The 15,642-nt window shown below is 39.5% G+C and overlaps 1 protein-coding gene across 1 annotated transcript; it reads left to right on the top strand.

Annotated features, from left to right (window-relative positions):
• Nucleotides 1,126-2,070, top strand: LOC109821169. Its single transcript, XM_020387358.1, has one exon. The coding sequence runs from the start codon at nucleotides 1,126-1,128 to the stop codon at nucleotides 2,068-2,070; it is 945 nt and encodes a 314-aa protein (XP_020242947.1).

The following is a 15,642-nucleotide window of genomic DNA, read 5'->3' as shown; positions in this document are numbered from 1 at the left end:
CCTCATTATTAATTTGGCGGAAAAATGTGCAACACTCGCCAAGTTCATTGATGACAAATTAAAGGTTTCCTCACCAAATTTTTTTGTTTTACGAGAAACTCTTTCCTCATTAAAAGAATCAATTAGTGAGAAAATAATAGTTTTCTCATTATTAGTTTGGTAGAAAAATGTGCAAAACCCGCCAAATTCAATGACGACAAATTTAAGGCTTCCTCGCTAAAAGATTTTGTTTTGCGAGAAATCATTTCCTTATTAAAAAACCAATCGGCAAGGAAATAATAATATCCTCATTATTCGTTGGCGAAAATTTTGGTGGGAATTTGGGTAAAAAGTAGGCGGGTACTCAATGACTTGGATTGCTTTTAAAAAAAATGAACGACTATGATTGAGTTACTTATACATTCAACAAAACCCTAAACTAAAGCGCCTCTATCTAAACCCCATCCTTCTCTCCTCCCAATCCCCAGGCCTCACCCTCCCTCCTCCCTCTCCCCTTACCCCCGCTACCCCATCCCCTCCCCCTCCTATCCTCCTCGGATCCTCACCCTCGCCTCACTGCCTCTCCCTCCCTCTCGACCCCACCCCTCCTCACCTCATCCCTCCTTCAAACCTCACCTCCCGCTTCCTCCTTCCCTCCCTCCCCCCCTCCTCTGCCTCCTCCTTTGCTCACCCACTTCTTTTCCGCCAAGGCCCTCATCCTCTCCTTCCTCCCCCTTCGACCGCCGGCACCACCACCTCCTCCACCACCTCATCCGCCAGCCCACACCCACCCTCACCCTTCGAGAGCCCTCCTCGACACCACCCTCTCCGCTTAAGCCTAATCCCACCATCCCCACCTCACCGAGCAGCTCTTCCAGTCTAGTAGGAACTGTTTTTTGGCCATCAGGTAAAAATTTCATCTTAATACTGTTAGTATTTTTATTTTTTTGAAGAAAAGGATAATACTTTTCCTACAAGATCTATTTTTAGGAACTTTGTGTGTTTTAAGCTGGATTTTCTTTTTCCTCTTTTTTTTTGTTATTTGGAGCTCAAATCAAAACTTTTCTCTTTGCTACTGATTAGAATCGTCAATGGTGTTTAATACGCAGTGACATTTTGTTCAATGAAGCAGTGATATTTTGTTTAATGGACAGAAGTTGGATGTTTGTTAGAGATAGGTTTCACAACCCTGACTTCACCAATGGTTTAAAAACATTTCTGAATGCTGTGAAACAACACCTAGATCATGAAAATAAGACGTGTTGCCCCTGTGTTAAATGTCAAAATGCCTTGCCATGTCTTTCTCTACCCGAGATATGCAAACATATACTTGTAAATGGGTTTGCACAAAATTACACGACATGGACTGAGTACGGGGAAGATTTTGTTGATGTCGCAGATGATCAAATGTATGAAGATTTTGAAAGTGACAGCGAGGATGATGATGATGACAATGCTATAATGTTGGACATATTAAATGATGTGCAAGGGGCTATAAGTATGGAGACAGATGATGAGAACGATATTCATGTTAACAAATATGATTATTTGTTTAATGAAGCTCAACGAGAACTGTACCTGGGCTGTACAAAGTTCTCTACATTATCTTTTATTATAAAATTAATGCATATCAAGATAGATGGCCGTTGGAGCAATAAAAGTTTTAAAAATCTACTAAAATTGTTAAATGACTCATATCCAAAAGGTACATCCATACCAACATCGAACTATGAAGCCAAAAATATGTTGTTGGAATTGGGTTTGGGGTATGAATCCATACATGCATGCATGTATGACTGTGCACTATTTTATGGGAAAGAGAATAAGAAACTGGATGAATGTCCAGTGTGCAAGGAGTCGAGATACAAGTCTTGTGATGGCAAACGCAAGAAAGTTCCACAAAAAGTCTTGCGTTATTTTCCATTGAAGCCGAGACTTTGGTGGTTGTATATGTCGAGACATACAGCGACTAAAATGAAATGGCATAAAAGAAGAAGACAAAATGAAGAGGGTTTCCTACGACATCCAGCTAATTCTGCCGAATGGAAACACTTTGATCAGGAGTATCCAGACTTTGCTGCGGATTATTGAAATATGAGGTTAGGGCTTGCTACAGATGGTTTTAATCCATTTGGAAACATGAGCACTAGTGTAAAACCCTGTAAAATAAAGTGAATGAGTTTTTATTATGAAATATATATTTATATCATAGATAAATGTGATAACAAGTGTTTGGGGATCAAATAAGTGTATATATGTGAGAGAAATCAAGTAGAAAAGACCAGCACACAATCAAACATGCACAAACAGGAATTTTCCTATCTGGTCGGCCACACCATAATGGCGATCGACCGCTGGACGTGCATGCGAGCAGAAAGCCTTCTGCTTTCTGCGCAGTCGACCGTGACATAGAGGCAGTCGACTGCCGAGCGGATATTGAGTTTTTTCAGGTTCGAGCCATGTTGGGTTTGGATCAGATTTATTGGTTCATATATATATTTCTTCACCGAAAACCTACCTCTTTCACCGGTCTAATTCCTAATAGCCCCTCCTTCTCTCTTAAACCCTAAACCTCTTCCTTTGGGCGATTTTGGAGGATTTCGGAGGGCTAACAACGAGACCCAGTGGTGTTCAGCGAAGGAGGATCTTTCCTGTGTGTTTTTGGGAGTTCATCAGCACCCCTCAGGCGAGTTTCATCTCGCTCAACTCTGCACCCAAGTTTTAAACGATTTTATTGAGTTTTTACATGGTTTTATTAAGCCAAAAATGATGTTTTGTGTATATAGATAAATCTGCGTTGCATATGATGTAAAGACCAAAGTTTTGTCTTATAAAAATCCACCAAATGAAATTCTTAATGTAGATCTAAATCTGAAGATGTTTTTCTAGCAAGAGTTTTAAAGAAAATCCACCAAATGAAATTCTTAATGTAGATCTAAATCTGAAGATGTTTTTCTAGCAAGAGTTTTAAATGAAATAACCCCGTTCTTATATGATTCGTAGATCTAAATCTGAAGATGTTTTTCTAGCAAGAGTTTTAAATGAAATAACCCCGTTCTTATATGATTCTGCATGTTTATATATATTCATGAATGATTTGATTTATCTAAAATGTTTAGATCTGTTTTCGTGTGTTTTAGAAATGCTAAATCATTCATATAGGGTTTCCAGTATGTAAGATTATCATTTATGAGTTTTTGTATCATAGACCGTAGAACAAAAAACCTGTAGGAGGCTTTATGTGCTTGCGCGGTCGACCGCAGATATGTGGCGGTCGACCGCTGGGCGCGAAGATTAGCAGAAACTTTCTGCTCACTGTGCGGTCGACTGCAGGTATTTGGCGGTCGATCATGAGACCTATTGTGCATGTGCACGTCATTTGCGTGCAGTTGTGTGGCTGGCGAAACATCTAGGTTATATAGGTTTGTTGTACACTGAGATTTGTGTACATGAGTTGACTTTTTGACATGAATCTTAGATTTATTCACTGGAATATGAAAGTGAATAGTATATATACTTTTACTTGTATTTGTTCATTGTACGATATTAATCGTATGTAGTCCATACGATGGAAACTTGTCTATTGCGACCCATGTATTGGATCTTAATCATATAGTCCATGTGTTGGACAATTACCCATTTCAGTCCATGTGTTGGACCTTCGTCATATATAGTCCATATGTTGGGCTTTTACCTTTTACAGTCCATGTGTTGGGCATTTATCATATGCAGTCCATGTGTTGGACATTTATCTGAGTTGTTTTATTTAACATATAGTAGATGAAGTCCATGTGTTGGACAAGTATCTGGCGTTAGTCAGGATATTTTGATAGTATGGTTGGAGATGGAGTTAATGCTCCACGCTGTAGCTCGGATTTGGTATTTATCAGGATATTTTGATAGTATGGTTGGAGATGGAGTTAATGCTCCACGCTGTAGCTCGGATTTGGTATTTAAATATTTATAATTTGAGCTACGGGGGACTATGCTCGTGTTGTAAATTTCTAAATAACAAACTCCCACTTCATTTTACAGTCAATGATTGATTATCTATTATATATCTACAGCTATTTTCTTATCCTTCTAGCCCTTCCCCCTGGGGTTAGTTGATATGTTACTCGCTATAACGCTTTAACGCTCGTTGTTTTTCCCCCCTTTCAGGCAGCGAGTCAGGCACACAGAGGGTTGCAGGTTGATGAGATGTCTTCATAGATTCTATCTAGATATTTATTATATTTGTAGTTTATGACAGAACTCCATAGTAGATGTATTTATGAACATTTGAGATATTATTTCTAGCTTTGTAAAGTGATGTGCCTTTATGTCATTTCATTTGACTTCCTATTATGAGACAGTTGTATCAGTTCAGTTGTTTGTTTGCCTTTATGTCATTTCATTTGACTTCCTATTATGAGACAGTTGTATCAGTTCAGTTGTTTGTTTCTCAGAGATTTATCCATTTATATCATATCAGTTCAGTTGTTTGTTTCTCAGAGATTTATCCATTTATATCAGTGATGATGATTTTCTTCAGAGTACTGTTGTTTAGTATTTTTCCGTATATTCTCTCTTGCTTGTTTTGTACCTACACCTGTTGTTGATTCTACTAGATAGATAGTAACTGTGATGGTGAAACATGTCGTAGCATGGTGTTTGGTGCTTGGCAGGTTTGACATTCTTGGTTTCACCTTGGACAGTAGCCTTATTGAAACCAAGGACATCGCAGTTGGTATCAGAGCGCTAGTTCCAGTATCCTAGGATCATCCTGTATCAAGTCGTGGAGTTAGAGTAGAGTTTCTTGAGATTCATGTATAGAGTCCGCTAGAAATTTTTAGAAGTGAGGACGTTATATTCACGTATACAAAAATTACAAATATTTTTTTGTGATATTAAAAGTATTTGCATGAACGATATATGATGTAAACTTTCTATTTATACAAGCTCCATATATGTTTTGTTTGAGGACTCATAATCCTTCTTCTATGTGCTCAGATGGCAGGACGCGGTAGACTTCGTACCTGGAGAACTAGTCAGGCAGAACCACAGCAGGCTCCACCTGAACCACAGCAGACTCCACCCAAGCCGCAGCAGGCTCCCTAATATTTGATAGATCTGATGGCTCCCATAGCCGCTAGGATGGCAGCGCTTAAGGAGCTTGTGACGAATCACGTTACACCACCACCACCAGTAGTTCCACCACCGGTAGTACCAGCTATTCCAATTGTGGAGAATTTTTTGGGAGTCACACCAGCACCTACCCCACAGGTAGTTGCTGATAGGGCCACAGAGTAGGAGGCTTGTCTCCAGCTAGTGAAGAGATACAAGAAGATGAGGGCACCGAAGTTTTAGGGATTGTCAGATTCTCTTGCTACACATAAGTGGAAGGAGAATGTGGGTAACATTCTTTAGATACTTAATGTGACTTCAGTTCAGAAGCAGAGGCTGGCATCTTATAGTCTCAAAGGTGATGCAGGAAGATGGTATCGGCTTCAGTTCACTCCAGAGAAGAGGACGACCCTCACCTGGGAGGATTTCGTCTACTTCTTCGATGAGCAGTATATCTCTTCTGTGGCACGAGCCAGGAAAGAGCTTGAGTTATCCAGATTGACTCAGGGAGACATGTCAGTAATGGATTTTGAGAGCATATTTATGAGTCTACTTCACTTTACGGGCATGTGGCAGACCGGAGAATGCCAGGCACAGATGTTTCTAGCAGGACTTCGCCTTAGCCTTCATCGATACCTCGTTTCTAGGAGGTTCTACTCAGTTTAAGAGGTAGTTGCTGCTACCACTTCACAGGAGAATGAGTCAGCTATGTTCCAGAAGGACAAAGAAGGAAATACTAAAGATAAGGACAAGAATAAGAGGCCATTTTTCGGACCACAGCAGCAGCAGCAGCAGCAGCAAGGCCCTCATAGGAGAAGATCTCAACACGATCAGAGAGCACCTCAGCAGCACAAGTTTCAGAGCACATGTTATAATTGTTGAAAGATTAGGCACAAAGTATCAGAATGTCGCAGTGCACCAGCAGGAGCTCAGCAAGGGAAAGGGCAGAATCAGCAACAGAATCGATTTCTGGGCCGATGTCAGGGCCAGCAGATAAGACTAGAGCCACCACTAGTGGTCCCGCAGATTGAGGGGTAGGTTCGTGCAGTTCAGGAGGTCCCTTAGGGACTGGTAGTTCCATATGTTCTACCTCCAGTTGCAGAGCAGGCTCCAGCCACCGGTAGAGTCTATGCAGTAGTCCCTCGTGATCATGGTACGAGCAGGGCCGTAGTGGATGGTACGTTCTTCGTGAACTCCTTTCCAGTCCATATTCTTTTCGATTCGGGAGCTTTGCACTCTTTCATATTGTATGCTTTTATGATTAGACTTCAGCTCGTAGCTCAGCCTCTAGATGTTTCTTTGTCAGTTTCCACCCCGCTAGGTGAGATGTCGCTCTTGGAGAGCATTTATAGGATGTGTGTTATTAGTTTAGACGAGTCTGAGTTTGTTATCGATCTGATAGTGTTGAGCATGTTAGAGTTTAATGTTATTCTTAGTATGGATTGGCTATCTTCCTACCACATCAGTATCGACTGTTTTGCGAAAACAGTCAAGTTACGAGTGTCTGATGGGTCCGAGTTAGTTGTGGCTACCTCTCAGGGGAACCAGTTTGTGGAGTCATTACTGGCGTACATCGAGGAGGTGATGCTTCGGGATCAGAGTGTTGATATATGCGAGACTAGAGTTGTCTTAGATTTTCAGGATGTCTTTCAGGACATACCTAGATTGCCTCCTGTGAGAGAGGTTGAGTTTTGTATTGAGTTGCAGCCAGGCACAGCTCCAATATCCCGAGCACCCTATCGCATGGCACCTGCTGAGATGAGGGAGCTACAGACCTAGTTGGATGAGTTGTTAGCTCAGGCTTCATTCGTCGAAGTTATTCTCCGTGGGGAGCGTCGGTCCTCTTCGTAAAGAAGAAGGGTGGTAATATGCGATTATGTATCGACTACCGTGAGTTGAACAAAGTCACTATCTGGAATAGATATCCTTTGCCTCATATTGATGACTTGTTCAATCAGCTATAGTGAGCGTAGTATTTTTCGAAGATTGATCTTCATTCTGGTTATCATCAGTTGCGAGTTCGGGAGATGGATATTCCCAAGACCACCTTTCTGACTCGATATGGGTCCTTCGAGTTTTTGGTCATGCCATTTGGGTTGACCAATGCACCCACGGTATTCATGGATTTGATAAACCGGGTCTTCCGTCCATACTTGGACCAGTTCATGATTGTATTTATCGATAATATTCTTATCTATTCGAGATCGGAGTCGGAGCACAAGCAGCATCTACGTTTGGCTTTGCAGACCTTACGAGAGCATAAGCTATATGCTAAGTTTAGCAAGTGCGGGTTTTGGATTTCTGAGGTTAGATTTCTTGGCCATGTTGTCAGCAAAGAGGGCATAGCAGTGATTCCAGCTAAGGTTTCAGTAGTGCTTGATTGGGAACCGTCAAAGAAGGTTACTGAGATTCATAGCTTTTTGGGGTTAGCTGGCTATTACAGGAAGTTCATTCAGGACTTCTCGAAGATTGTAATGCCACTTACATACCTTACGAAGAAGAGTGTATAGTTTACTTGGAGCATGGAGTGTCAGAAGGCCTTTGATACCTTGAAGGCTAAGTTGACTACGATGCCAGTTCTTACTATTCCGAGCAGTGACAGGACATTTCTTGTATACACAGATGCATCGTTAGCAGGTTTGGGAGGTGTTCTGATGTAGACTCAGAGGGTAGTAGCATATATATCATGGTAGTTGAGGGTGCATGAGTAGAACTACCCCACTCATGATTTGGAGTTAGCAGCGGTAGTATTCACGCTGAAGGCGTGGAGACACTACTTGTATAGAGTTTAGTTCGAGCTACTCACAGACCACCAGAGTCTGAAGTACCTTTTCTCCCATAAGGAACTTAATCAGAGATAGCGGTGATGGATTAAGTTCATCAAGGACTATGAGTTCGCGATTCAGTATCACCCGGGGAAGGCGAACGTCGTAGCTGATGCTTTGAGTAAGAAGCGTCAACATCAGGTTGCGGCTTTGAGGTGCTCATTGTATTGAGATCTCATCACCCTTAGTCAGTTCGATTTTAGGCCAGAGATGGGCGGAAACAACGCATACTTGGGAGCTTTATCAGTGCAGCCATCTTGGAGGGACAGAATAGTCAGAGCTCAGTTAGAGGACTCTTGGATTCAAATCCGGAAGAAGGAGATTTCTAAAGAGCCCAAGGATGATTGGACCATTGGAGCAGATGGAGGCCTTCGGATGAAGGGTCGATTAGTTATGCCAGCTAGTGTGGAGCTGAAGAGGGAGTTGTTTGATGAAGCACATTGTACCCGATATACAGTGCATCCAGGAACCACTAAGATGTACAAGGACTTGAGGAGACACTTTTGGTGGAGTGGTATACGTAGAGATATTGCAGATTATGTAGCTAAGTGTTTTACCTGTCAGCAGGTGAAGGCAGAGCACCAAAGACCAGTAGGGGCACTTCAGCCTTTACCCATTCCAGAGTGGAAGTGGGCGGACATTTCCATGGACTTCATTGTAGGGTTGCCAAAGTCGAAAAAGGGGAACGCCTCAGTTTGGGTAATAGTGGATCGGTTGACGAAGTCGGCACATTTTATTTCAGTGAGGACCACTTATACCGTTGAGACCTATGCGAGGATATTTATCCGAGAGATAGTTCGACTTCACGGAGTTCCAGATACGATTGTATCAGATCGAGGATCAGTTTTCACCTCGCACTTTAGGAGGAGTTTCCAGGATTCATTCGGTAGTAGATTATTGCACAGCAGTGTATTCCACCCTCAGATAGACGGTCAGACAGAGAGAGTGAAACAGGTGTTGGAGGACATATTGTGGGCTTATATCATTAACTTTCAAGGTAGCTGGGAGGATCATATTTCATTGATAGAGTTTGCTTATAACAATAGTTATCAAGCGACTATTGGTATGACTCTGTATGAGGTATTATACGGGAGGCCCTATAGATCCCCTATATATTAGGTAGAGCCAGAGGATAGTTTGTTGCTTGGACCAAAGCTTGTAAGGCAGACTACCGAAAAGGTAGCATTGATTAGGGAGCGTATTCTAGCTGCTCAGAGTCAGCAGAAGAGCTACGCAGATCATAGATGGCGACCTTTAGAGTTTCAGGTAGGAGATTATGCTATGCTAAAGGTATCGCCGATGAAGGGTGTGCAGCAATTTGGTAGACGGGGAAAGCTTGCCCTGAGATATATTGGCCCTTTTCAGATTATTAAGCGTATTGGAGTTGTTTCTTATAGACTAGATCTTCTAGCATCGATGACTAGTGTGCACGACATATTTCACGCTTCTATGATCAAGAAGCACTTGTATGATGAGGAGAGACAACAAGTATTAGATGCCCCGGAGGTTGAACTTCAGGACGATTTGACTACGATCGAGATCCCAGTTTGTATACTTTCCAGATAGGACAAGAAACTTAGACATAAGGTGATTCCTTTGGTGAAAGTCTAATGGAATAGGAGAGGATCTGAGGAGATTTCTTAGGAGCGTGAGGAGGATATGCGTCATGACTATCCACACCTGTTTGGACAGGTAAATTGTTTGGATTATATTTCCCTATGGTTTGTGATGATTTTGGGATAGTTATATTTATTTTAACACTAGAATGAGAGTATTGTCACTTAGTCCCTAATCATTTGGAATACATGGTATATACATGGGAGGTTCCTTGTTTGGATTTTTCATCCGACGGACTAATTCCATTTAGTTAGGGATTTAAGGTATGAATATTTGCATTCTAGATTGTTAACTTTAGATAGCACTATGTTCTAATCTGGAAATTAATGCTATGAGATGTGTATGTGGGAAATTAATTACTCCTAACGTGCTTTTCTCATATTATTAATTTTCGAGATGCGATTTTGGAATTTCGAGGACGAAATTCTTTTAAGGGGGAAGAATGTAAAGCCCCGTAAAATAAAATGAATGAGTTTTTATTATGAAATATATATTTATATCATAGATAAATATGATAACAAGTATTTGGGGATCAAACAAGTGTATATATGTGAGAGAGATCAAGTGGAAAAGACCAGCACACAATCAAACATGCACAAATAGGAATTTTTCTGTCTGGTCGACCACGCCATAATGGCGGTCGACCACTGGGCGTGCAGGTGAGCAGAAAGTCTTCTACTTTCTGCGCGGTCGACCGCGACATAGCAATGGTCGATCGCCAAGCGGATATTAAGTTTTTCCAGGTTCGTGCCATGTTGGGTTTGGTTCGGATTAATTGGTTCATATATATATTTCTTCACCCGAAAACCTACCTCTTTCACCAGTCTAAACCCTAATAGCCCCCTCCTTCTCTCTCAAACCCTAAACCTCTTCCTTTGGGTGATTTTTGGAGGATTTCGAAAGGCTAACAACGAGACCCAGTGGTGTTCAGCGAAGGAGGATCTTTCCCGCGCGTTTTTGGGAGTTCATCACTAACAACGAGACCCAGTGGTGTTCAGCGAAGGAGGATCTTTCCCGCGCGTTTTTGGGAGTTCATCAGCACCCCTCAGGAGAGTTTCATCTCGCTCAACTCTGCACCCAAGTTTTAAACAATTTTATTGAGTTTTTACATGGTTTTATTAAGCCAAAAATGTTATTTTGTGTATATAGATAAATCTGCGTTGCATATGATGTAAAGACCAAAGTTTTGGCTTATGAAAATCCACCAAATGAAATTCTTTATGCAGATCTAAATCTGAAGATGTTTTTCTAACAAGAGTTTTAAATGAAATAACCCCGTTCTTATATGATAACAAGAGTTTTAAATGAAATAACCCCGTTCTTATATGATTCGACATGTTTATATGTATTCATGAATGATTTGATTTATCTAAAATGTTTAGAGTTTATATGTATTCATGAATGATTTGATTTATCTAAAATGTTTAGATCTGTTTTCATGTGTTTTAGAAATTGTAAATCGTTCATATAGGGTTTCCAGTATGTAAGATTATCATTTATGAGTTTTTGTATCATAGACCGTAGAACAGAAAACCTGTAGGAGGCTTTATGTGCTTGCGCGGTCGAACGCAGATATGCAACGGTCGACCGCTGGGCACGCAGATGAGCAGAAACTTTCTGCTCACTGCGCAGTCAACCACAGGTATTTGGTGGTCGGCTGTGAGACCTATTGTGCATGTGCACGTCATTTGCGTGTAGTTATGTGGTTAGCGAAACACCTAGGTTATATGGGTTTGTTGTATACTGAGATTTGTGTACATGAGTTGACTTTTTGACATGAGTCTTAGATTTATTCACTAGGATATGAGAGTGAATAGTATATATGCTTTTACTTATATCTGTTCATTGTACGATACTAATCGTATGCAGTCCATGCGTTGGAAACTTGTCTATTGCGGCCCATGTGTTGGACCTTAATCATATAGTCCATGTGTTGGACATTTACTCATTTCAGTCCATGTGTTGGATCTTCATCATATATAGTCCATGTGTTGGGTTTTTACCTTTTACAGTCCATGTGTTGGACATTTATCATATGCAGTCCATGTGTTGGACATTTATCTGAGTTGTTTCATTTAACATATAGTAGATGAAGTCCATGTGTTGGACAAGTATCTGGCGTTAGTCAGGATATTTTGATAGTATGGTTGGAGATGGAGTTAATGCTCTACGCTGTAGCTCAGATTTGGTATTTAGATATTTATAATTTGGGCTATGGGGGACGTACCTATGCTCGTGTTGTAACTTTCTAAATATCAAACTCCCACTTCATTTTACAGTCGATGATTGATTATCTATTATATATCTACAGCTATTTTCTTATCCTTCTAGCCCTTCCCCCAGGGGTTGGTTGAGATGTTACTCGCTATAGCGCTTTGACGCTCGTTGTTTCCCCCCTTTCAGGCAGCAAGTCAGGCGCACGGAGAGTCGTAGGTTGATAAGATGTCTTCATAGATTCTATCTAGATATTTATTATATCTGTAGTTTATGACAGAACTCCACACTAGATGTATTTATAAATATTTAAGATATTATTTCTAGCTTTGTAAGGCAATGTGCCTTCTTGTCATTTTATTTGACTTCCTATTATGAAACAGTTGTATCAGTTCAGTTGTTTGTTTCTCAGAGATTTATCCATTTATATCAGTGGTGATGATTTTCTTCAGAGTATCTGTTGTTTAGTATTTCTTCCGTATATTCTCTCTTGCATGTTTTGTACCTACACCTATTATTGATTCCACTAGATAGATAGTAACTGTGATGGTGAAACATGTTGTAGCATGGTGTTTGGTACTTGGCAGGTTTGACATTCTTGGTTTCACCTTGGACTGTAGCCTTTTTGAAACTAAGGGCGTCACAACTAGTTATAGTATGTGGCCAGTTATGCTAGTGTCGTACAATCTGCTTCCTTGGAAATGCATGAAAGGAGTGTATTCAATGATGTCATTACTCATACCTGGTCCTCGAGCACCTGGGAAAGACATTGATGTGTATCTTCATCCATTAATAGATGAATTAAAAGAATTGTGGGAGATTGGAGTTAAAACTTTTGATGCCTCTGTTGGGAGAAATTTTATTTTGCGGACATGTGTATTGTGGACTATAAATGATTTTCCTGCTTACGAAAATTTATCTGGGTGGAGCACAAAAGGGTTCAAAGCTTGTCATGTTTGTAACGAAGATGTAACTTCAGAGGGGTTGAGAGGAAAATTATGTTTTATGGGAGCTCGACGAAACGAAGATGTAACTTCAGAGGGGTTGAGAGGAAAATTATGTTTTATGGGAGCTCGACGAAATTTGCCTGAGGATCATGAGTGGAGAGAGAGGAAAATTATGTTTTATGGGAGCTCGACGAAATTTGCCTGAGGATCATGAGTGGAGAAGGAGTAAAGATTTTAACGGATTAGTTGAAGATCATTCTCCTCCCTGATTATTTTCTAGGGATGACATATTGCGGCAATTAGATCGTGTTTATAAAGCTAGGCCTAGGAAACATCCTAACAATCCTGATTTAAAGTGACATTGTGAGCCTCATGAGCTAAACTGGACTAGAAAGAGTATTCTTTTTGAGTTAGAGTACTAGTCCAAGCTCAGGTTGGGACATAATATTGGTGTGATACACATGTTGAAAAAAATATATATGACAGTGTCGTTGGTACTTTTAGATGGGAAAACAAAAGACACCAACAAGGCTTATTTGGACTTGGGAGATAGGAAGATACGGAAAGAATTGCATCTCACACGTCAAGGGAATAAATTGAAAAAGCCTCATGCTAGATATATTTTGAAATTGGAATACCGTAGGCTGTTTTGTAAGTTCCTCAAATTTGTCAAATTTCTTGATGGTTATGCTACCAATATTTGCAAAAATGTGAACATTATCGATGGGAAGATACATAATTTAAAATGTCATGATTGCCATGTTTTACTTCAACGCCTCCTCCCAGTTGGTATTCGTTCATATTTGGACAAGGATGTGTGCACTACAATTGTTGAGCTGGCCATTTTTTTCCAATAGATATGTGCAAAAACTTTAAAGGTGTCAAACTTGGAAAGAATGGAGAAGGAGATTGTTATAATATTGTGCAAATTAGAGAGAATTTTTCCACTGCCTTTTTTTGATGTAATGGTTCACTTGGCAGTCCATTTACCTCGTGAAGCTTTACTTGGTGGTGCAGTTACCTATCGGTAGATGTATCCTATTGAGAGAAATTTGGGAACATATAAAAAGTATGTTACAAATAAAGCTCGACCTGAAGGTTCTATTGCAGAAGCATATATTGTCAATGAAGCACTGACATTTTGTTCTATGTATTTTCGTAAGATTGAAACTCGTATTAATCGGGCAAAACAAAATGTCGATGTAGAAGATGACCAAGTAGTTGGTGGTTTATCAATTTTCTCTCAGAAAGTTCGTCCATTCAGTGGAAAAATATATATATTACTGGACCGGAAGGAAGTGAATAAAGCTTATTGGTATGTACTATACAACTGTGATGAGGTAAAACCTTATCTCAAGTAAGTGCCTTTTTTGCAAAATATATATTAAGTACCATTTTTTAAATCAGATTAGAGACTGAATTATCTGATTTGTACCTGTAGGGAACATGAGGATGAGTTAAGGCAAACAAGTAACCATAAGTTGTATGAAAGAATAGAAAATGAGTTCCCTGATTGGTTTGAAAAAGAAGTAAGTTGTTCATACACAATTTTAAATAGTAGTTAGTTATTGTATATAACCACTATGCTAAATTTCTTGTTTCAATTGTTATTCATAGATGATTAAAAAGAGAGAAAATAGATTGATGAATGCAACTGATGAGAAGCTTTATTTTCTAGCATGTAAACCAAATTTACGTGTTCATACGTACACTGGTTGTATTGTGGATGGAGTTCGATATCATACAAAAGATCTTGATGATCATCGGACAACTCAAAATAGTAGGGTGTATGTCCCTAGAGTTTTTATTGGTGGAAGTCATGATTATTATGGTGTTTTTCTAAGTATTGTGAAGTTAACGTACTTAGATATGAATCAAGTTTTCTTATTCAAGTGTAAATGGTTCAACACCGACGAATCAAGTAGGGGCGAAAGGAGAAGAATGATACGGTATGATTATAATCTTACTAGCATTAATACAAGCTCTACATGGTATGATGATGAACCATTCATACTTGCTATGGAAGCCTAACAAGTGTTTTATCTTGATGATTGTAAGTTGGGTTCACCCTGGAAAGTTATACAAAAGGTGCAATTGAGAAATGTATAGGATGTTTTGGAGGTCGAGGATACAAATGGAGTGATAGATGAGGATGATGTAGATCATGTGACAAATGATGCTTATCAACAAGACGAGTTTAATGATGTTAACCGGTTCGTTCAAGAAGAGGGCCTTGAAACTCCAGAATTGCATCTTAACGATCTTGACCCAGAAATTGTTGCTTCAGAGGTTGTGAACGATGAATGGATGAATGATGATAGGGAAGATAATTTGATAAATGATGATACTGAAGAAGAAGATGATCCGGAAGATGGTGATGAAGAACCAATCATTTCAAGTGATGATGAGGATAGTGATTAGTTTATATCATAATTTTACTATTATTTTTTTTATTTGTGCGGGATGTTTTAGTTTGACATATGATAGAAACTCTTTCTATTATAAATTAGTCATCTTATTAATTACTTTAGTATGATTTCTAGGTCTTGTTTCCTCTATAAGAAAGTTATAGTTTTGTTTTTAGTTGTATAAAAATACTACCACTATTTGATAATGATTAGAATCCGTGTATTGTATGTATTGCATAGAACCACTTATTGTATTGTTTATTCATCTTGAGATTCAAATAGATGAATAGTACATTCTTTTTCATTTTGACCATTCTAATTGTTTGATAATAAACAGTGAGAATATGTACCATAACAAAGCACATGTCGTTTAGAGGTCTACTTCTGGTAAGTAGTGCATATTTCTCTTATAATTCGTGATTCATTCACTTGGTTGATTAGAATATTATTATCAATTTAACGTTTATGTAACAACAAGTAATGTACCAAGTAATCAATCACATGCAGAATTATTGAAAAAGAAACGTTCTCATGCAGTAACTAGTG

Source organism: Asparagus officinalis, chromosome 8, assembly GCF_001876935.1.
Source record: "Asparagus officinalis chromosome 8, Aspof.V1, whole genome shotgun sequence".
Classification (NCBI taxonomy): Eukaryota; Viridiplantae; Streptophyta; class Magnoliopsida; order Asparagales; family Asparagaceae; genus Asparagus; species Asparagus officinalis.
This window is presented reverse-complemented; position numbering and strand designations above follow the sequence as displayed.

Bases quoted from the DNA above. Each gene is read 5' to 3' on its own strand.
- LOC109821169 (XM_020387358.1), top strand. From the start codon at position 1,126: ATGGACAGAAGTTGGATGTTTGTTAGAGATAGGTTTCACAACCCTGAC.